A 23,658-nucleotide genomic window follows, 5' to 3' on the forward strand; every position below is an offset into this window, starting at 1 on the left:
AACTGTTTCCCGCATGAGCTCTACAGCTTTTACCCAGATTGTCTCCGGATCCTTTGACAAATTCTGGAAAATCCTCCGATTTCTCTCCTTCCAGATCATCCACATAACAAACCCCGGAATAAGATTCCAGGCTCTTTTAACGACCTTGCATTGGAAGACTTCCTTATTCCATTTGAAGACCAATTCATTAAAATCACTGATGACAAATCCTGGTTTATTGAAGGTCTGCTTAATATTCACCCACAGATTCTTAGAATACGGACATTTAATCAGAAGATGATCTCTGGTCTCCCCCTCCTTATTGCAGAGACAGCATATCGATGGCCCATTGAAGCCCTTTTTCTAGATTCTATCCCAGGTTAGGATCTTATTTTTTGCAGCCAACCATATGAATATGGAGACTTTTGGCCACCAATTATTTTCCCATACGACTTTCCAATCCAGGTTTCCAACATCCCCATTCTGAGGATCAAATAAGTAATAAGCTTCTTTGGTGGTAAACAGACCTTTCATGGAATTCCCCCACCTAAGGATATCTTGGCCATCACGAGCTCTGATTTTCCTGGATCCAACTTCTTTTTTGTATTTGTCTTGCAGTTCTTGTTCAATCTCCCTATCCCATTCCACTGGATCAATCCAAACTCTCCACCCTTCTTCCACAGTATGAACTTTCCAATAGTCTCTAACACAAGTCCTGTTTCCTTCTATTCTGGCTCGGATTTGATTAAGATCTTGGATTCTACTCAGTCTTTCTCTCTGTTGCCACCTAACTTCCCAAAAATTTGCCTCTGCTCCTCCATGGATCTCCCAGAAAGCAAGTTTTCCACCAGATCCCGGTTCTGGCGAGCCAGGTCCCAAATAGAAGAACCTTTAGGCGTTTCCTGTTGCCTTAGGATCTCTAACGTTGAATCAGGCATGTTATATTTAGTCTTCCATATGTTCTTCCACAGATCATTGCCCCCCCTGAGCCACCTCCACCACAACTTGGCTCCCAGGACCCTGTTGATAGTTTCAGGGTCTCTCAGCCCCAAACCACCTTTCTCCTTTCTCTCCGTTAACTGTTCCCAAGATACAAGAGCCCACTTCTTTTTTTGGTCAGACCCTCTCCAGATGAAGTTCCTTATGATTTCTCTGATTTTAGCACAAACCCCTAAAGGTGCGGCCATTATCGAAAGAGAATAAATTGGGATAGCTTGCAAGACAGATTTCACCAAGACTATTCTACCTGCAATGTTTAAGGCTCTGAAGGCCCAGTTTGCTACCTTTGCGTTCAATTTATCCAAGACACCCTGCCAATTTTTCATCTTTTTAGAGGTGAGGTCTAGAAGATTACCTAAATACCTCGTAGGTAATTCCCCTCTTCTAAAACCCAAAAGTCTGGTGAGATGGGTTCTTACCTGATCTAGTGTGTTGAATATGAAGATACAAGATTTGTCTCTATTGATTTCCAGGCCAGATGCCTCCGCGAATAAATCCAGAATTCTTTTGATATGTCTGACTTCTTTGACTGTTGGTTCTCCAAAAAGCATAATGTCATCCACGAATTGTTGGTGGGTTAAGGGCAAATTATTCCCCCATAGCTTGAGACCCTTCAACCTGTTTGCCTCTCTTTCTTGTTTAATAAAGCGACCCAAACCTTCAGCTGCAAGGATGAACAGAAAAGGGGATAAAGGATCTCCTTATCTAATTCCTCGAGAAGCATTAAAAGTTTTCGTTGGAGTTCCATTGACCAGGATAGAGAAATTTGGAGAGGAGATCAAACTATGGATCCAAGCAATCCACCTCTTATTAAACCCAAAGCTCTCTAGGACTTTTCCCAGATAATTCCAATTCAATCTGTCATAAGCCTTAGACAAGTCCAGCTTAATCAGCATGCCTTTTTGTTTTTTAACCTTAAGAGAGTGCAAAACTTCCTGAGTTACAACAAGACCATCAAGGATCTGTCTTCCTTCAACAAAACCAGTTTGTTCTGTAGATATTAACTGGTCTAGAAGGGGTTTTAATCTCTTAGCTATCAGGGACGTTACAATCTTGTAAATAACATTGCACAATGCTATTGGTCTAAAGCCATTTGCATCCTCTAAATTTTCACCTTTAGGAATTAAAGCAAAAAAGGTAGCGTTGAGAGCCGGCCATACCTTTTGATTCCTTCTTGATTCTTCAACCAGATCAAGGATATCTCCCCCCAAGAAATGCCATCCCGCCTGGTAAAAGTCTACTGTGAAGCCATCTGGTCCCGGGGCAGTACCCTTCTTCATTGCTTTCACCGTCTCTTCTACCTCCTCGAGGGTCGCAGCTCTCATCAAAGCCTTATTTTGGTCTTCAGTGACAAGGCTGGGAATGGCTAGCAGATTTCCTGAATAGCTCTAGTTCTATCAACCTGTGGTTCAGATAAGATTTCTTTGTGGTGATCCACAAGAACCTGTTCAATCTCCTCTTGCTCCACCGCTCTATTTCCATTCCTATCCTTAACGGATAGGATTTTGTTCCTCTGTCTATGTTTAATCATTGCCTGATGGAAGAATTTAGTATTTCGTTCTCCCTCTCTTAACCATTTTATTCGAGATTTTTGTCTCCATAGAACCTCCTTCCGCTTTCGTCTTTCTTCTAATTTCCCAAGGATGACCCCTTCTTTGTTGATGCTATCCTCTGTCCTGCCTTCCACTATCATCTTTTGCTGAATGCTTTCCATTTCTCCTTCTAATTTTTGTTTATCCTCAAAGATGTTTCCAAACTCTTCTTTGTTCCACTTTTTAATTTTGCCCTTCAGCTCTTTCAGTTTTAATTGGAACGTTTGCATTTTTCCTTTACCTTGCATAGAAGATTGTCGCCACCATTCCTCGATTCTCTTGATGAATTCTGGGTCTCTCAACCAGAAAGATTCAAACCGGAAAGGTCTCCTCCCACGATTCTTTTTGATATCAATCTCTAATCTAATCGGCCAGTGATCAGACCCCAAGGAAGGTATAATCTTTGCCTCTACAAAAATGTCTTTATTCATAATAGCTTCTGAAACTAGGAATCTGTCCAGCCTAGAAGCGATTTGGTTTTTGCCTCCTCTCCTGTTATTCCAGGTAAAAATCCCATTGATAGTTTGAATGTCAACTAGTCTTAAATCCTCTATCGTCTCATTGAATCTATCCATGATTTGGTCCACCTTCCTCACCCCTCCTTTTTTCTCATCCAAGGATCTGATTAAGTTAAAATCACCCCCTATGATCCAGGCAGCTTCAGGATACAGTCTACGGATAACTTTCATGCTTGCTATGAAGTTTTCTTTTTCACCTAAGGAGGGGGGGCCATAAACCCCTGAAACAACAACCTGCTCCTTGGTTCCCACTATCCTACCCTGACCAGTAAGGATTCTACTCATACTAGTCCATCTATCCAGGATGATATCGTTAGGGTTCCACAAAATTGCTATACCTCCTGCAGATCCAATAGCATCCAACCCCATCACTTCGTAATGAAGATTATTTTTTCCTATAATACCCTCAAGCTGTTGAACCGATATTTTAGTCTCCTGCAAAATCATAATGCTAGGTTTCTCTTTTTTCAACTTGTCTTTCATGTACCTTTGTTTACCCTTACTGTTTAAACCCCTGATATTCCAACTGATGACAATCATTTAAAACTTTTGATAGGAGGGGAAAAAAACCTCTGACAGAGGTATCACCTTACCTGAATTGATCAACTCTTCTCCCACCGTCTGGATGGTTTCGCTCATTGTCTTACGACCCCTCTTTCTATTGTTCTTGCCAGAGCTGTCCAGTCCCATCAATTCTGTCCCCTGATCATTTCCGGTCATCACCTGCTTGACTATATTCTCCCCTTTTTTCTCCTTATATTTCTGGAATACTTCCTTATACAGCTGTTTCTGTTTTTCAGGTATGAATCTTCTGTCAAGGTATTTCCATTCTTGAAGAAGCCTTTTCATTATTCTCTCTTCCTCAACCTCGTTTTCTGCCTGGTTCTCCACCTCCATTTGTGATTGCATTGCGGTATCTTCCAGCTGCTCCTCCGTTCGTTCTCCATCGATTTTTCCTGGGTCTATTTCCTTTCCTTTACCTTCCCTTACTATTTCCATTGGGATGTTCCCAGGATCCTCATCATCCTCTAAATTTATTTCATAATCCTCATTGCCCTCCTGTAATACCTGAAATTTGTTCTGGCTTGACATTTGAGCAGGTTTCCCCTGAGGTTGCGATCTAGGGCCTTCCTTGTTTTGCCTTCGTCTTCTTATAACCTGCTGAAAACCTCCAGACACTTCCTCCTGACTTTTCTTTGGTTCCTCCTCATTGTTCAACGGGCATTGCCTGTATAAATGGCCGTATTCATGACAGTTTCGGCATCTAAAAGGGATGTGTTCGTAATCTATTGGCTGTTCCCAAACCTCATCATGATATTCCACCTCAATGCTGTCAGGAAGGGGTTCCGCCAAATTCATGTATACACAGATTCTTGCGAAGGAGTTATACTTACCCCGTTTTGTAGCCTCTGCAATCTTAACAAAACTCCCGATTGTGTTGCCGATTCCTTCTAATATTCCAGGGTCCCAGCATTCGTCGGGCAACCCAAAGAGTCTGACCCAGATTGGTGCCTCCAGCAACTTTTCCTTATCTGGGCTATATCGTTCCTCCCAATATTTCATGAACAGACCTGCATTGTTCAAAAAATATGGTCCTTCTTCAAATATCCTGTTCTTGTCTTCCACGTTCGTGAAGATTGCTATGAAAAACCCTTTGGCTCCCAATTTCAGATCAATATGACCTCGAGGTTTCCATTTCTGGTCAATCCATTGATGTAGCTCCTTCTCCGAAGGCCAATAACCAATGAATTTACAAATCAGGGCATGGTCCTTCATATAACAGTTGTATTCCTCCAACTTGTTACAAGGGATGACATATCTTGGTTTTTTTTGAGCCCGCGGTAGACATTTCCCTTTCATCCTTTTCTGCCATAAATTGCCCATGACCGGGACGTGGCTTTCCTTCTGATTATGCCTCATTCCACTCCCGCTGTTCTCCCCGGTTACCACATTCTTGAAGGAGGGGATCTCTCCCCCCCCCCTTCGGCTCTTCCATTTCCTCTCAGTTCCTGTCTCTCTGTTGTTATCCTGGCCCAATAAGTGAAAAAACGTAGCAATCGGGTCTGCCCCTCCTGCCTGATTCTCTTCCTTATCCTGTCGTCTTCAGCCTTGCTCGCGCTGACTCCTGCAACGTCCTCTAGTCAGGTCCTTCTGTGGCGGCTCCTGCAAACCCTAGCAGAGCGCATCCTCATCTCATCCTCCCGACGCTCGGGGTTCCTTTTTCATTTTTAACAGCGAAATTCAAGCACTTATTGATCTCATGACAGCAGTGAGAAAATCATGCCCTTGGTGTGTTATTAGTGAGTTAATGATGCTACAACAAGTGCTACTTCAAGCCCAATACTAGGAAAAAATTGTCAAAACTCAAAATTTTAGCTTTTGAGCCTTTTTAGGAGAATTATTTAGAAAATTACAGATATGATTCAAAGATTTATGCAGAAAATTCCAGTAAGAAAAATAATAGATCTAGCCTAGAAACTAATGCCCAATTGGCCAAATTTTGAGAAAATTAAATTTTGCAATTTAAGAGTAATTTTTACCATTTAGATGTTCTAGAGCACTTATATCATCGTTATAAAATTAAAATTACAGCAGAAGTAAATAGTGAAAAACTGGGGTTTAAAGAAAAAACCCTAGGACCAAGGCTTTGAAGATCCCTTGGTCCAAATTTGCTAAAACTTTAGAATGAGTTTGCCACCCGAAAATAGATTTTTTGGGGCCAAAAACCTGCAAAACCACCAATTCTACAATCCAGAATATTCAAAGATGGATTTAAGGCAAACTAGGGCTAGGAGGAGCTAGGAAGAGGGTCAAGGAAGGTAGGAAAAGGCCTTGGAGGCCTAGCAGCTCAAGGAGGGGAACTAAAGAGGCCCACGACAAGCCCTAGAGGGTTGTCGCTTGGCTAAAGGGAGGGTCAAGAGGCCCTTAGGGGTTGCGGCCTAGGGTTTTTAGGCCCTTAAGGCCTGTGACACCCTAAAGTGAGCCTCAAAGAGCAGTTGCAAACCCTTTAGGGCTGTGGCCTTAGGGAAATTGAGGGGAGGAGTGGGGCCAAAGGACCTAAGCCTCATGGTTAGGGCTAGATGCCCCTAAAACCAAGATGCATGGGGAATAAGAGGAGGTCGAGGCCTCTAGGCCTGACGGCTAGCCTGAGAGAGGCCTAAAACTTAGACGTAGGGGAAAAATAGGCTAACACGGAGAAAGACGAGGAAGACATTGGCCTTGGAGAGGCCAGATTTGAGCTCGAAAGGGCTGAAACTCAAAACCCCAACTTCAGAAAATTTTCTCCTTTCAGATCTGAATTTTGCTGCAAAATTTTCAATGGTTGGCCCTACAAAAATTTGTAGATACTAGATCTTACTCTCAAGGGCCTAGATCTAGCTCTACTTTAGCTTCTACTCTTGACTTCACCTGCAAAAATGGAAATAAAACACCCAAAACCCCAAATATATACAAAATATCAAAACCCCAATTAGCAAAAATATTTTACAAATATACAAGGGTTTTAAAAAATAATTTTTTTGAGAAATAAATTTTTTATGGATATTTTCTTTGATAAATGGCTAAAATATACTTTAGAAACCCAATGCACACTATAGCCTTAGCGAAGATTAAATCCACCACATAAATATTCGGGATCCAAGCAAAGTTGGTCCCTGCCCATAGTTTGTGAACTTGGAGACCAAGGACTAAAGTACCTGCAAATACTATGTATTTTATCTCAAGAAAATCCATTAATCATATGGCGAATCAAATCATCTAAGATTAGCCCAAAACTATCAATCGAATGACTTTATCTCCATCTAATGAAAAACAGATCTTAGCATTACCAACACAACAAAGGAAAGTTTGTAGTCAATACATACCACAAATCAATGAACATGGAACACCTTGAATTGCACCCCAAAGTCTTTATTATGATAAAAATAAAAGTTCCCAACGGGACAATAGTGTTACATCAATGCTTCAGCAACAATTTCTTAGCCAGAAATCAGATGGCTAGAGACTCAAATGACTCTCTAATTTATAGATAAATCCTCCAAGTGGAAAAATAATGGCTAGTTTGTTTGATCCTTGTCAAAATAATCTCGGCCATTGAAAAATACTTGATCATTTTTTAATCTTAGCCGTTGAATTTTTATTTTTGAGGAATTTTCGAATTTATCAATTAATTCCATTTTTATTAGCTCAAAATTAATTATTTTGATCTAATTTCGTCAAAAATTTGACTTTGACTTAACCACCAAGGTCCAAAGGTTCAATTTTTCTTGAAATATCCAATATTCCCTTAGTGGAGGACCTCCAAAAATTAATTCTTATAAAACCCACGAATTTTTCCACTTAGAGAATTTAATTTTCCTAAGACATTTTAATTTGACTCTAATTAATTAATTTTTTGGCTTAGGATTTAATTATTTTTGCCAGAAAAATTAATTAATTAATTTTTGCCAGGGAATTTAATGTTTTTTCCACACTCTAATATTTTAATCATGGTGTCTAAGTATGAGAGACCATGCATTAAAATATTTTTTACAAAAAAAAAAAAAATTACAATTCAACCCTCAAAGGGGGAATACCCATTTGGCTTATACCCTCAAACTACATACCCAATCTGCAACACAATATGATCTAGTAGACCAAGTGATTTGTAATAAAATAATTTAACCAATTAGCTTACGTCATTCCGAAATCACTTTTATATAAAACTTGACTAAAATGCTAGGACTCATCTAAGACTTTGACGAAAAATTCCATCCTAGCTTTGGAGTGAAGTTGGAGGGAAAAACTCTGCCGACCATCCATGTTTAGAAACACAAATGAATGAGTGAGACGAAAAACCTCCTAGAATGAAACTCTTGCCAAAATAATAGGCTTACCGAATTTGTTACATACACTATTACAATTCAACCCTCAAAGGGGGAATACCCATTTGTCTTATACCCTTAGTCACCAGGTTCGAATTCGAGTTCGAGTTCGAGGACCTTGAAATTCGAATAAAGTTCGGCAACTCAAATTTTGTCAATAAAATTCGACATAAAATTCGACATATAGAAATTCGAAAAAAAAAATGTATATTAAAGATAGAGGGCAGATTTATACAATTATAAAGACTATCTTATTGTTAGAAATTATATTAATAATGGAGTCAAAGCATAATTCGATGAAAAGCTTGAAATGTATAGGAAAAATCAGCAAGTTATAACTTATAACTTATGTAGCACATGAAAATTTCTAATGAGTCAACCATATTGACAAAGAAATAATGAAAATTTCTAAAAGATACCATTTGATCACCAACCAAAATATGATGTACCATGTAACCATCAAAGCGAATAGAACAGTACTGAGTAAATAGTCATCAAATAAGAGTGAACAGCTTCCACATTAGATAAAAAGAGAGTTTAAACTTTAAACTTTAAAGTAGCAGCTAGCTTGGCAGTTTTAGGCTCTAGCAAATTGTTCATGCAAAAACTAAACTAGAACTCTAAAACAGGAACACAAGTTTTATTCTTGACGTTCCTGTTGCCCACTTGTTATATCAAAAAGTTCTATGTCATCAAGAGCAGTATGAGATATGGATCCGCTAGATGCTTCAGCACCAGATTCATCAGCGAATTCCCTGTCACTATCAATGTACAAATCAGCATCACCCATTGTTGCATTTGGAACAGGATCGATCCACGGAGTAGAAGAATTGGATGACTCTTTAGCCACATTCTTCAATGCCAACTGCAAATTACTACGAACATAAACAAGATCTTCTAATTTTTGAGATGACAGTCTATTTCTTTTTTTGGAATGAATGTGGTCAAAGGAACTCCAATTCCTTTCACATGCTGATGCACTTGCTCCTTGGCTTAAGATACGCATTGCAAAATTTTGCAATTCTGGTGCCCCTGAACCATACCATTCCCACCATAGTGTTGGATCACTTTTGCTCCTATCATACTTTGCTGATACTGTTCCAAATAATCCTTCTTCTAACCTGTATGCATTCAAGTTGAGAGTCTCAATCAGTTCATATACAACAAGATTCATATAATTGCAAGACATTAACAACAAGATTCATATAATTGCATGCAAAGGAATATAATTCAATAGACATTTACCTGTATGCTCTCAACTGACTTCTGATCAAACCTGCAATCTCTAGATCTGGATTTAGCTTCTCAATAGATTGGATAAGTCCATTCATGATTTCTTCGTCCCTATGTCTTGGCAACCCAAACAATCTAGGGTCCAAATAGCATGCTGCTGCGTGTAATGGACTATGCATCTTCTTCCATCTATTATCAATTAAATCCCATATCTCCTTGTAATCAGCTTCCACATTATCAAAAGCAATTGCAATGGCCTCTTTGCAACGATCAAGGCTTTCATAAACAAAACCCATACAAGGTTTGTCACCATCAACCATGCGAAGCACATTAACAATTGGGCCACAAATTTTTAAAACCTTGTTTGCATTTTCCCAAAAGCCATTACTGAGCACTATTTGTTCAACATTTTTCCCCTTAGTTTCTTTTGAGAGAGTAGATCTCTCCCACTCAGTGCTGCAAAAAACAGCTCTTAGGCTCGCTTTTTCCTCAACAACTCTTTTCAGAGTAATATAAAAAGTGGCAAACCTTGTATCACAAGGCCTCAACAACTCTTTTGATGCATTCTTCCTGTATATGCTCAAAGTGAGACGATGGTTGATGATGAAGTTTGAAATTGATTTGGCTCTTCGGATTGTTTCATTGACCCAAGGAAATTTGGCTAAGTCATGCAACATTAAATCCAAGCAATGAGCTGCACAAGGGGTCCAATAAATATGCCCATATTTTTCCATAATCAGCTTCCCTGCACCAACACAATTTGATGCATTATCTGTAACAACATGGACAACATTTTCCACCCCAACTTCTTGAATCGCTTCATCCAAAATTCCAAAAATGAATTCTGATGTCTTCACTTGATCCATTGCATTCACTGCCTTCAAGAAAACTACCCCTTGAGGACAATAAACAAGCACATTGATCAATGGGCGATGACACAAATCTGACCAACCATCACTCAAAATTGTGCATCCTGTAAGCTTCCAGGACTCTCTAATATCAGCCAACTTTTCTGTCACTCTGTCTTTCGCTCTCTTTAGCAAAGTTGTCCTTAAAGCTTCAGATCCAGGAGGAACATAGCCCTTCCCAAAATCAATGGCCTTTTTAATTACATTTGTAAAAAATGGACTCCTCGCCACATTAAAGGGAATTGCACATGCATAAAAATACTCAGCAACAGCGTCATCAACTTCTTGTTTCTCAACAGGTTTCCAGAATTGATTTAATGTTTTCGGCACACCTGTTTTTGCTTGAGGAGCTGTAGAACTAGATCCACCAATGTTTGAAACTGAATTAATGGTGGAGGAAGACATGGCAATCTCCCTCTCAATTCGCTGCCTCTTATTCACCATTTTCTGCCTTTGCATCTGTGAACTGGAATGGTCTTTATCCACTTTGGCTTTTTGTTCATCAGTGATCTTACTGCAGGCTTCAACACCACCTCCACTTCCATTGGTAATACCGAGAAGGTGATCCACTGCTCTAGTCAAAGTGCCCTTGAAATTATGTCCACACAGCTGACATGAAAGATTAGAACCATCTTTTTGGATAAAAGTCCAAGCTACAGCAGTTGACTTTGGGGGTGCCATTGGAATTTAGAAGTCTGTTCAATGTCTGAAATGCCTGCAATTCGTGTTGAAATTACATTTTCGTTAGTCATATTCAACACAGTCAAATCAGGCTTCAGCCTTCAACACAGTGAGAAGTTAGAACATAATTACAGTGGCTGATATCATTATAATTTATTACAGAACAGTGGCTTGACATAAAATTACAGAGGTTTGATCTTGTTATGACTGTTGAAATAACAGTGAAAGACAGTGGAACTGGACAGTGGACACTACCTTTCTGTTCAGCTTGTTTCTGGCTTACCTTTCAGGCTTTCTGTATAGTAAATTAGTAATAGAATACATTGAAATTTGAGCCTAGAATGAGCCTGGAATTGAGCCTAGAATAAACTACCTTTCTGTCTATTGAGTGAATAGAATGAGCCTGATTTAAGACTGTTCTAGTGGGTGTATGATATGGGATGCTAGTTTCCAGCTACTTCCACGTTTAATCTGCTGAATATTTTTCCAGATAAATGTTACTTCAATTACTAGCACATTCAACCCTTTTCCTCGGTGAACCTTACCTCAACTTTCAAGTTCTCAAAACTGAATTATAAAGTTTTCTGGGCTCAAAAGTTATTAAATTTATCAGTCTTCTTTTCCCTCCGCGTAGATGAACTTGAATGCTGTGATATGAATTACAGATCATAAAATTCCACACGAATAGGGTCTACAAGTTAAAATTTTAAGTGCAAAGATTTGTTTTGATTCAATATGAGCAAAGATTTGTTCTGAAAGAGAGAAGGGTTATAATCTTAGCATTCTATTAGCAGGTCTTCAATTTAATACCTTTTTAAATATGTCTTATTGATGAATAAGTAGACTATGATGTGAATTGGGTTTGTTGTCACTGTTGAGAGACAATATAAAGGTTTCTAGAGAATTAAATTAAAATTTTATTATATTACAATAGATTTAGATGCACTTAAGTCCTTTCAGATTCATTGAAGACGATTTAGAAATTTCTCATTTAAATGCTATTTGCAATTTCAAGTTTGACATTTTTATATGGTTCTCTTTTCTGTGTCGTTTTTCCTGGAGGACATCGTTTGCATCGGTATAGATTGAATAGATATGGTCAATGAATTACTAAGTCACAAATTATACGAGTCCCTCAAACACAAAGTCACCGCATTACAATCTAACCTAGTTGAAGGAAACATGAAAATTCTAGTTATCACCCGAACTTTAGCACCGATTGGGTGGATTAGATTACATGGACTACTTCACTGAATGATAAAAAGGGTACATCGTTTCCTCAAACAGAAAGTAACTACACAAATTTGGATGCAAAGAAGTGCTTGCCTTTAAAAAAATAAAATCATATATCTAGCGCAAAAGTCAATATCAAAAACAAAAAAGTTATATTTGTGTTGAAAGATTTATCATAATAATGATTTTTAAGTTTTTTTGAATTAAAAATGTATACAAAATTGGTTACAATTCCGATCCAACTTGTTACTAATGCTTGCTGCATTTTTCCACTGACTTTAATACCGTCTCTCTGCATGGCGAGATGATCTTCAAACAGCTCAATGTTTTCTCTAATACATATTTGGACCACAACCATATCAATAGCTACGGAAGTTCCATTATTTAAAATTTCTGCATCCACCTAGTTATGTCAAGCATGAAAAATATCATCACAGGTCACAAGAGAAAGAGTGCGGGTGTGCAAAGGACTGCAACCTATAACAAACTAAAATTTGTGTTTAAAGATAAAAGAAAACAAACTCGTGAGTCGTAGCAAGAGCCTCGATCCTCATATTGAAACAAACTCATACGAAGAGCCTTGATCATTTATAATGGGTAGCTAATATATGTATTTCATGAAAAACTTACAAGTTACAGCGTGTGCGGGCCTGCGGCAGCAATGAAACCCTAGCCCGAGCCGTCAAGGTGTCGACGCGTCGTGTTACAGACTTACAGTGTAGTCTCTCTGTCTCTGTCGTGCGGCGGCAATGAAAACAACAATAAAACCTAATCTAAAGCCTAAAACAGCAATTTACCAACACGCATGCCCGAAAAACGAATTTGAACGCATTAAAACGAATTTAATCGATTTTAATGTCGAATTTATTCGACAAAAATTCGAATACGCATTCAAATTCGAATACGCCATTAAATACGCCGAATTGAAACGAATAAATTCGACTGTCCATTAAATACGCCGAATTTCGAATTTTTTTGATTAAATTCGCCGAATGCGGTGACTAAGCTTATACCCTCAAACTACATACCCAATCTGCAACACAATATGATCTAGTAGACCAAGTGATTTGTAATAAACTAGTTTAGCCAATTAGCTTACGTTATTCTGAAATCACTTTTACATAAAACTTGACTAAAACGCTAGGGCTCATCTAAGACTTTGACGAAGAATTCCATGTCATTCCGAAATCACTTTTACATAAAACTTAACTAAAACGCTAGGACTCATCTAAGACTTTGACGGAAAATTCCATCCTAGCTTTGGAGTGAGGTTGGAGGGAAAAACTCTGCCGACCATCCACATTTAGAAACACAAATGAATGAGTGAGACGAAAAACCTCCTAGAATGAAACTCTTGCCAAAATAATAGGCTTACCGAATTTGTTACATACACTATTACAATTCAACCCTCAAAGGGGGAATACCCATTTGGCTTATACCCTCAAACTACATACCCAATCTGCAACACAATATGATCTAGTAGACCAAGTGATTTGTAATAAAATAGTTTAGCCAATTAGCTTACGTTATTCTGAAACCACTTTTACATAAAACTTGACTAAAACGCTAGGGCTCATCTAAAACTTTGACGAAGAATTCCACCCTGGCTTTGGAGTGGGGTTGGAGGAAAAAACACTGCCGACCATCCATGTTTAGAAACACAAATGAATCAGTGAGACGAAAAACCTCCTAGGATGAAACTCTCACCAAAATAGTAGGCTTACTGAGTTTGTTACATACACTCGCGGTCTTACTAGCATCATTTACATTACATAACTTGTATAATGGGTTTATAATGACACATAAATTGTTGATAGATGACCCGATCATGTTGAAAAAATTGGTACTTCCACTTGCTTGGAACTTTGACAAAAACTCTGCAACATTTGGCCCCATATGGAGACACGTTGCTTCCAAGAAGTAACGTGAGAATCCCATAATCTTGCATCCAAGAAAAAAGAAGTCCATCAAATAGATATCCATTCAAAATCAAAATCATCATGCATACAAAATAAATGTCGTTGGACAGAAAATTCTATTATAACAAACCGAAACATAAAAGACATAATATAAATGCGTGAAATAAAACTATCTAATGACATGAAATAAAAGGGAGTAGGGTTAGAGATACTATACAAAACGATGCCCTATGGCATCAGATGTCATCAATGAGGCACAATCTCGGGCATTTGCCTGCTGATTGGTAGATCAATGGGTTGCTTTCCAGTTGTCCCTTGTTGAAATTTCACCCTCTTCGGTTGGTGTAACTGCTCATCACTTGTTGCATATCTCTGTCAAACTGAAATTTGTTTCTCTTTCTGCTAGGAGGAGGGGATGGTCGGTGGAATGAAAAAAAGTGACAGACCCTGTGGCATGAACAAATTCTGACTCGAAGTGCGGTGGATGACCATGTGGCATGACCTCTTCACCATTTTCCAATCTCTTTGGGACTTCCACATGATACATTCTCTCCACCTCTCTATATAATCTGACCATGCCACCTGCAGCTGCTGGAATAATGGTATAAGATAGATCCATTTGAACATAACCACCAAGATCGGTTGCAAACTTCCTAGAAAGAAGCATTCCCCACACATCTGGTGCATCAATTACTGCTATGTCCATGGTGATGATCTTGTATGGGTAATCAGCCAATGAAGCCTGTAGATCTTTAACCACACCAAGGACTTCAACTTTCCTAGAATCCATTGAAAAAATGTTATGATAAGGCCTAGAGATTCTTAAGTTCAATTGTTCCATAACTTTCTTAGTCATAACATTTGTAGATGCACCAGAGTCAAGCATGCAATTATGAAGCAAACGATCATTTATGTCCAATGTCAGGAAGAAATGTTGATGGTCTTCATTAGTCATATAGTAGTTTAAGTCCTTTAACTTGATTTCTTCATCTTTAGGCTGATTATCAAATCTTTCTTGTTGAGCAATGCCTAAGGCTTTAAAGATTGAATCTCTTTGTGATGGAACCTTCAGCGATTCTAAGACTGGAACTAACATCTTAATGTTATTGATCCACGCTGCCTAATCTACCTTTAATCCTGACTTACACCTTTCGGATGAAACTTGTCTATTTTGGCTCTAATCCTTACCTCTCCTAGTATAACCTTTACTTTTTGCAAGCTCTAAAATCTTCTCCTGAGATGGCTTCTCACTATATGCTTGAGTAATGGGGTCTTTCTCTTCATTGAAGGTATTGATGGCGAAAGCTGAAAATATCATGTCGACACATCGACTTTCCTTGGAGTTATCTTGACTTGCATTATGATCTTGTTGATTCCTACTTTCCTTCAAGATTCTTCTAGCAAAGGCACATGCACTCTCTTCATGGAAACTCTCACAAGGTTTGCAGAAAGGAACAGGCTCATCAATCACATTAGCAGACTCAAGTGGTGTAGGAGGCCTTTGATCATTTGGTGGATTTCTTCTCGGCCATGGATTGTTGTTATTATTATTTCTAGGCGGCATACTCTGCATTCGGGACCTTTCCATTTATATTAATTGATTTTACATCTCGCTCATATGTCTCGCATGTTCAACCTTTATTTATTTCATTAATCGAGTCAATTATTTCACTGTCTCAGATTCCTCTTCTTTAACATCTTTCCCCTTAGACTTGATTTGGACTCTTTCAAAACCAGGGATTTCTGACTTTTCTGAGGCTTTTTTGTCCTTTTCCAATTCCTCAGTTGTGCTTTGGGAAATAGCTAAAGTGTTGGGATTAACACGTCTTATCTCATACTGCGTCTCCGCAAGGTAAGCTTCAATATATTGTTCCAGAATTGCCTTGTTAGGAGGCTTGTAATCTTAATTCATATGCCTTAATAGTTTATTAAATCTTTGGTAAAATTCTTCGACTGTTTTGTTTTCTCTTTTCTTAGTAGTGTTGAATTCTTTAACCAAATACTTTCCTTCCCCTCTTATCTCTATACTTATCTTTAAATGCATCAAGAAGGGATCTCAAAGAGTCAAAGGCATTGTTAGCTTTGTCTTAAAACCAATCAAGAGCATCATCTTCTAGAGAGCACAAACAATTTTATTCGAAAATCCTCGTGATTATCGGCAATAGCATGAGCGAATCTTTAGATAAATCAGTTGAACTTGTTTATGTGACTTTCAGCATTAATAGCATTGTTCCTTGGAAGAGAGGCAACTTACTCATAGTGGACTCATTGTTGGAAATCCATAGATGTGGTAGTTAAAACGATATCCTCTTAATGACAGTAACTTGTGATGATTTCTTTATTCGTATTATATCTTTTATTTATCTTTCCTTATCATCAAGATTAATGTTCAGTAACAAATAAATGAGAACACAAGATGTAGGAACGTTGCTAGGGCAAAACCCCCCTCGAGGGGAAAACCCAGTCACAAATTCTTCCTTCATTAGATTCACAAGATGAGACGACCAAGACCCTTACAACTTAGACTCGAGACTATCTCCATCCATCAAGTCAACCTTGTTATGCTTCAATTCCATTGCTCCTGTAGCAATCAATCTTCTTCATACTTGTCCTTGAAGAGATCACCTCTGCAACCAATCCGAGCTCCTTCATGTATTACTGTGACACTTATGCAACCAATCCGAGCACCGAGCACTGAGATGATATCACTGTGGTGAGAGCACCGAGTTAGTATCACTATGACAACACTGAATCCTACAATGCAAGTTCATCTTTGTGTTAGCAACGGTCCTTTCCTTCTGAAATAGCATCAAGTTGAAGCAGCACCGAACACTTTGAGACATCCAAACCTTTTATTGTAGAGACCCCGAAATATATATCTTTGAAGGTATATCAGAACATTTTTGTGATCACCAAAAAAGAGATTCTCTGAAATCCAAACTTTGATATGTATAAAATGTGAAGATTTAGTGCATGTATATATAGTGGTTCGACCATACAATTGAGACGACATGACATTTCGAATAGTTGTGTACTCATATAGGCTGACATGTGCTCTGCTTATGAAATTGACTTGTAGAGGATCCTTTAAACAACAGGAAGACTTTGATGGATGGAGGAGTCTTCACAAATTTGACTTTGACAAATAACCTAAAGCCTACAATAGAGGCTTAACCTAAGACAAATGACCCAAGCATGAAACCCATGCTTTAATAAGTCAAAATAAAATAATAAGAATTTCTTTTCTTTTCTTTTAACAAATATATTACATTTGACTCAAGTACGATAATGAAGACAGAACCTAGTTACATTTTCCAACACTCCCTCTATACTAGGGAGATATTCATATTTACATATAATCAAATAGGTACATGGAAAATCTCAAACCACATCATCTATGAAGAATTTTAGGCACCGCAATGTCGTGGACTAGATTCCTGACTAGGGCAATCTATCCATTGGTCTCTCAAAAATTTAGGCACCACAATGCCATGGACTAGATTCCTAGCCAGGACAATCTATCCATTGGTCTCTCAACAAGTTAGGCACTGCAATGCCACGAACTAAATTCCTGACCAGGGAAATCTATCCAGATGGGACTAAGATGGACTCAAGCTTTCAGCCTCTCTAGGTACCATCAGGTTTACTTGCTAACCATCAACACAAGGATCCAGGTGTGTGTCAGAGCTCAATAACAAACGCCACACTTTGAGACATCCAAACCTCTTATTGTAGAGACACCGAAATATATATCTCTGAAGGTATATCTGAACATTTTTGTGATCACCAAAAAAGAGATTCTCTGAAATCCGAACTTAGATATGTATAAAATGTGAAGATTCAGTGCTTGTATATATAGTGGTTCGACCATACAATTGAGACGACATGACATTTCGAACAATTGTGTCTTCATATAGGCCGACATGAGCTCTGCTTATGAAAGTCGACTTGTAGAGGATCCTTTCAACAACAGGAAGACTTTGATGGATGGAGGAGTCTTCACAAATTTGACTTTGACAAATAACCTAAAGCCTACAATGGAGGCTTAACCTAAGACAAATGACCCAAGCATGAAACCCATGCTTTAATAAGTCAAAATAAAATAATAAGAATTCTTTTTGCTTTTCTTTTGACAAATATATTACATTTGACTCAAGTACAATAATGAAGACCAAACCTAGTTACATTTTCCAACACTCCCTCTTAACTAGGGAGGTATTCATATTTACATATAATCAAATAGGTACATGGAAGATTTCAAACCACATCATATATGAAGAATTTTAGGCACCGCAATGCCATGGACTAGATTCCTGACCAGGGCAATCTATCCATTGGTCTCTCAACAATTTAGGCACCACAATGCCATGGACTAGATTCCTAGCCAGGGCAATCTATCCATTGGTCTCTCAACAAGTTAGGCACTGTAATGCCGCGGACTAGATTCCTGACCAGGGAAATCTATCCAGATGGGACTAAGATGGACTCAAGCTTTCAGCCTCTCTAGGTACCATCAGGCTTACTTGCTAACCATCAACACAAGGATCCAGGTGTGTGTCAAAGCTCAATAACAAACGCCACCCTTCCAACTTCGAGACCTGGACATCAACACAAAGTGTCGGCCAGATGTCCTCCCAGACAATGCTTCACTCATAAAGCCTCAACAACCATTGATCTAGCAAATCAAGGACCACAAATCTCTCTTGATAAAACTGATCGATAACCAGCAAAAAATCTTTGAGAGATTTACCTATACAAACAAAACCCCAATCAATAAGATAATTTCACATGTACATAACCAAATACAAACCTTCAGGGTCATTCAAACAACAGATGTTGCTTCTCAACACAGTAGGACTATGAATCGAATCTTTGACAGAAGATTCCTTAATCATATACTTTCCTTTCCTACTTCACATACACCAACATATCCTTCATTCTCCAATCAAAACTATGCTCTCCCTCTCAACCAGGGAGATTTTCTTTATCTAGGGTCCCTTTTAGCTTAGGGAGATTTCTTCTATCCAGGCTCCCTCTTAAATTAGGGAATTTTACTTCTTTACGACATCAAAGAATTTTTCTTGGCTTCCATCCTTCTTATCAGAGTCATTCATATATCATGTTTATCACATCAATTTTGCTTGCAATCATCTTCACCAACACGAAGATGATGTACCTGCACAACTTAGATAGCAAGTACAACTAAAATTATAGGAGCATGAACTTAGCCATATCAAAAACTTATAACAGCGGAAGCATTTAGACTTTAAAAACATAATCAACGAGAGACTATACTTCAATACTTCAACTTCTTGCCCAAGTTTAGTTACAAACCCTCAATCACATTCATAGCTCATCAATCAAACTCATTATATCTAGGGTTTCAATTTTCTCAACGATGTAGGACTATCAACCGAATCTTTGACAGAAGATTCCTTAATCATACACTTTCCTTTCCTACTTCACATACAGCAAAATATCCTTCATTCTCCAATCAAAACTATGCTCTCCCTCTCAACCTAGGAGATTTTCTTTATCCAAACTCCCTCTTAGCTTAGGGAGATTTCTTCTATCCAGGCCCCCTCAGAACTTAGGGAATTCTACTTCTTTACGCCATCCTTCTTATTAGAGTCATTCATATATCAGGTTTATCACATCAATTTTACTTGCGATCATCTTCACCAACTTGAAGATTATGTACCTGCACAACTTAGATAGCAGGAACGACTAAAATTATAGTAGCATGAAGTTAGCCATATCAAAAACTTATAACAACGGAAGCATCTAGACTTTACAAACATAATCAGCAAGCGACTATATTTCAATACTTTAACTTCTTGCCCAAGATTAGTTACAAACCCTAAATCACATTCATAGCTCATCAATCAAACTCATTACATCTAGGGTTTCAATTTTTTTTCAACGACAAGTTCCCTTATATAGCAAACCCTAGAAACAAATCAAATCAATGAATCTAAAAACTTTCATAAATCATAGGTTAAACTCCTCACTAAGATTTCATTCATGAGCTTCATTAAACAAAACCAATCACAGCTTAATCAACATCATGAATAACATATACTAGGGTTTGATGTAAACCCTAGATTTTTTTAGAAAATCAAAAAGGCGGAAAGATTTTCCTATAGTTGATAATTACTTGTGATGTGTTCTTGACTTCTTGTTAAGTTTTATATCTTCTTTCGTTTAGCTCATCAATCAATTACCAAAGCAAAAGCACATAAAACAATGGACACCAGATATAGGCACTATGCCAAGGAAAACCCCCCTTGAGGGAAAAACCCAGTGAAAATTATCTTCCTTTCAATAGTATTCTTTGAGACTCTTCACCCTAGACAAAGACCAAACCTTCCCTCCACACCAAGTTAGCCTCCTAGATCTTCAACCTCTCTTCCAGCGACTTCGACTATGTAGCAGCTTCCGGCATCAGCAAAACTTGGAAGACTTTGATCTCCCAAACTAGGGCACGAAACAAAGAGAGAGAGGCACCAAAATTTCATTTTTCTTCTTCTCCTTAGACTCCACCCAACACACACTTCCTTTGGCTTCCTTAGACCCACTTCACACTTCTCCAACTTACTTAGAGATATCAAACTTGCTTGACGTGAGGTAATCCAAAATAATTCGACTTGCTTTTAATTATAGGCTTCAAGGGAGGTCGAATTGATGTCCTTAGGTCGACTTGATCTCTTCTAGGCTGACTTGATGTGGAGGATACATAAATTATATTTGATTCAACACTAAACCTTTTTACATGATTCAAAAGCCCAAGAAGAGTCTCTTTAAAAGTACAATGACTCTATTGACTCATATTAAATCCTAGAAGTCCTCAACGGGAACTTTGACCTAAAACGTGGTGACCCAAGCATGAAACCCATGCTTTAATAAGTCACAATAATAATAATAGAAACTCTTTTCTTTATTCTTTTGACAAGTACATTACAAGATGACTCAAATACATTTAATGAAGACTAAAGCTAGTTACATTTTACAACACAGCCTCTTAACTAGGGAGGTATTCATCATATAAGTACAAGGAAGATCTCAACTATATGAACCATGAAGAACTTTAGGTACCGCAATGCCATGGACTAGATTCCTGACTAGCGCAATCTATCCATTCGCCTCTCAACAATTTAGGCACCGCAATGCCACGGACTAGATTCCTGAGCAGTGCAATTTATCCAAGTGGGAATAAGGTGGACTCGAGCTTTCATCCTCTCTAGGTACCATCAGGTTTACTTGCTAACCACCAACCCAAGGACCCAGGTGTGATATCCAAAAACAGAGCTCTATAATCAACACCACCTTTCCAGCTTCGGGACCTAGACATCAACACAAAGTGCCTGCCAGATGTCCTCCCACGCAATGTTTCACTCACAAAACCTCAACAATCCTTGATCTAGCAGATCAAGGATGACCAATCTCTCCCAATCAAACTGATTGGTAACCAGCATGATATCAAAACCTTCGAGAGATTCACCTATACAAATCATTAGAGAACTTTGAGGTCTAAAATAGGCCTCCTAAGAAAAATGTACAACCAAATAGCCACTATAAGAACCCATAGGATTCAAGATGATGTCAACCATGGGGGATGATTCACCATTTTTGGGGTAAAAATATAAAAAGATTAAAAAACAATAAGATAAAACTACATTTTCAACTTGTTTTTTCAACTTATCTCCCCAAGGTTTTACTCAAATTTCGAGCGGGAGTACTCATTGGATGCAAAATTTAATTCTTCAACCAAATAGTACCCATGTTGCATACTTTCAATGCACCCTGCTACACTAAAAATGAAAAATACATGAAAAAACGTGATTGTAATCACGTTTTTCATGTATTTTGGATGCAAAATTTAATTCTTCAACCAAATAGTACCCATGTTGCATACTTTCAATGCACCCTGCTACACTAAAAATGAAAAATACATGAAAAAACGTGATTGTAATCACGTTTTTCATGTATTTTGGATGCAAAATTTAATTCTTCAACCAAATAGTACCCATGTTGCATACTTTCAATGCACCCTGCTACACTAAAAATGAAAAATACATGAAAAAACGTGATTGTAATCACGTTTTTCATGTATTTTTAATTTTTCGTGTAGCAGGGTCCATCGAAAGTAAGCAACATGAGTACTCTTTGGATGAGGAATCAAATTATGCATTCAACGATTGTTCTCACTCGAAATTTGAGTAAACCCATGGAGAGATAAGTTGAAAATACGAGTTGAAAAAATAAATTTTTATTTTTTCCCTGTAAAATTTGATGATGTAATTTAATCTTATTTTGTTATTTGCACTATTATTTCCTAATTTCCTTAGGAGGCCCATTTTAGACCTCAAAATTCCCCTAATGACAACCCCAATCAATAAAATACTTTCATATGTACATAATCAAATACAAACCTCTGGGGTCTTCTAGACAACTTGACTTCGCTTCTCAACATTTCATAATAGGACTATGAACTGAATCTCTGACAGAATATTCCTCAATCATACACTTTCCTTTCCTACTTCTCATGCAACAACATATCCTCTGAAATTCATTCTTCAATCAAAACCAAGTTATGCCCTCCCTCTCAACTAGGGAGCATCTCTTTATCTAGACTCCCTCTTAATCTAAGGGAGATCTCTTCTATTTTCATCATCGGAGAATATTTCGTGGCTTGCAACCATTTCATCAGAGTTATCATTATCCCCATCATTCTTATCACATCAACGAACATCTTCACCATATCGAAGATTGTGTACCTGCACAACTTAGATAGCAAGTACAACCAAAACTATAGAAGAACAACTTAGATAGCAAGTACAACTAAAACTATAGAAGCATAAAGTTAGCCATATCAGAATTACGAAAGCATTTCAACCTTTCATATATCAGATACCAAAACTTAAACAAGAAACACATATTCTTCAACATCTTGCTAGGGACTTTGTCATAAACCCTAGACTACTTCATAACAACTTTCATTTCATCTAGGGTTCAATGTTTCTTTCAAAAGTGTGACATACGCTACTACAACATATAGCAAACCCTAGAAACAATTTAAACAAATATAGATTTACAAGGCATCTAACAACTTTCAGAATTCATATGTTAGATTTTCCACTAGGGTTTCCTAGATTTCAACTTAGTCATTAACATGACCAGCTTCCACTAGGGTTAGTTACAAACCCTAAATTTATCAATCAAACATCAATCCCAACTAAAACTAAGATTTCATCAATCTTACACAAATCTCAAATCATCAGAGATTTTTACTTCTACTAAGGTTTAACATCAAAACCCTAGAATTTCACAAATATTTTCATCATAGAAAGACAATCATTGACTAGAGCTTAGTTCCAAACCCTAGGATTCGTGACCACCAACAAATAGGTCCACAGATACATCTAGGACTTCATCATCATGCAAATTCATTTCATATCATGTGTTAGTCAAACCCAACTTCACAAAAATCAATAAGAGTTAGACATACAACAAACTTGATTAGACTAGGGTTTGATCAGACAAACACACATACCAAGGAAATCATTTCTAAGACATTATAAGGGTCTTGCTTACACATTCCACCAAACCCTAATGAGTTAGAGTTTCAATATAGGAACATAGCAAACCCAAAATTACCAATACTTCAAAGGTTCGGGATTTTAGACCTTATCATTCAACCCTAACATGTTAGGTTTTCTTGATCATACCAAAAT

General features: G+C 37.8%; 1 protein-coding gene and 1 pseudogene across 2 annotated transcripts in view; both read right to left on the reverse strand.

Annotated features, from left to right (window-relative positions):
• Positions 1 to 23,658, reverse strand: part of LOC149261175 (calcium uptake protein, mitochondrial-like) — a 199,114-nt pseudogene that overhangs the window by 44,574 nt on the left and 130,882 nt on the right. The gene's annotated exons all lie outside the window — the stretch shown is intronic.
• Positions 8,450 to 9,386, reverse strand: LOC149261176 (uncharacterized). Its single transcript, XM_089381281.1, has 2 exons — positions 9,196 to 9,386; positions 8,450 to 9,071 (listed from the first exon to the last, which is right to left on the reverse strand). Exons 1-2 carry the CDS (start codon positions 9,360 to 9,362, stop codon positions 8,591 to 8,593), a joined length of 648 nt encoding a protein of 215 aa, XP_089237407.1. The 5' UTR covers positions 9,363 to 9,386; the 3' UTR covers positions 8,450 to 8,590.

The sequence above is a fragment of the Pinus tabuliformis genome, chromosome 6 (genome assembly GCF_031772625.1).
Source record: "Pinus tabuliformis cultivar Carrire ecotype Pingquan chromosome 6, CPIR1, whole genome shotgun sequence".
Lineage (NCBI taxonomy): Eukaryota > Viridiplantae > Streptophyta > Pinopsida > Pinales > Pinaceae > Pinus > Pinus tabuliformis.

Coding starts and splice junctions, on each gene's coding strand:
- LOC149261176 (XM_089381281.1), bottom strand. CDS start 9,362: ATGCATAGTCCATTACACGCAGCAGCATGCTATTTGGACCCTAGATTG. Junction 9,072..9,195: donor AGTCAGTTGAGAGCATACAG/GTAAATGTCTAT, acceptor GAATGCATACAG/GTTAGAAGAAGGATTATTTG.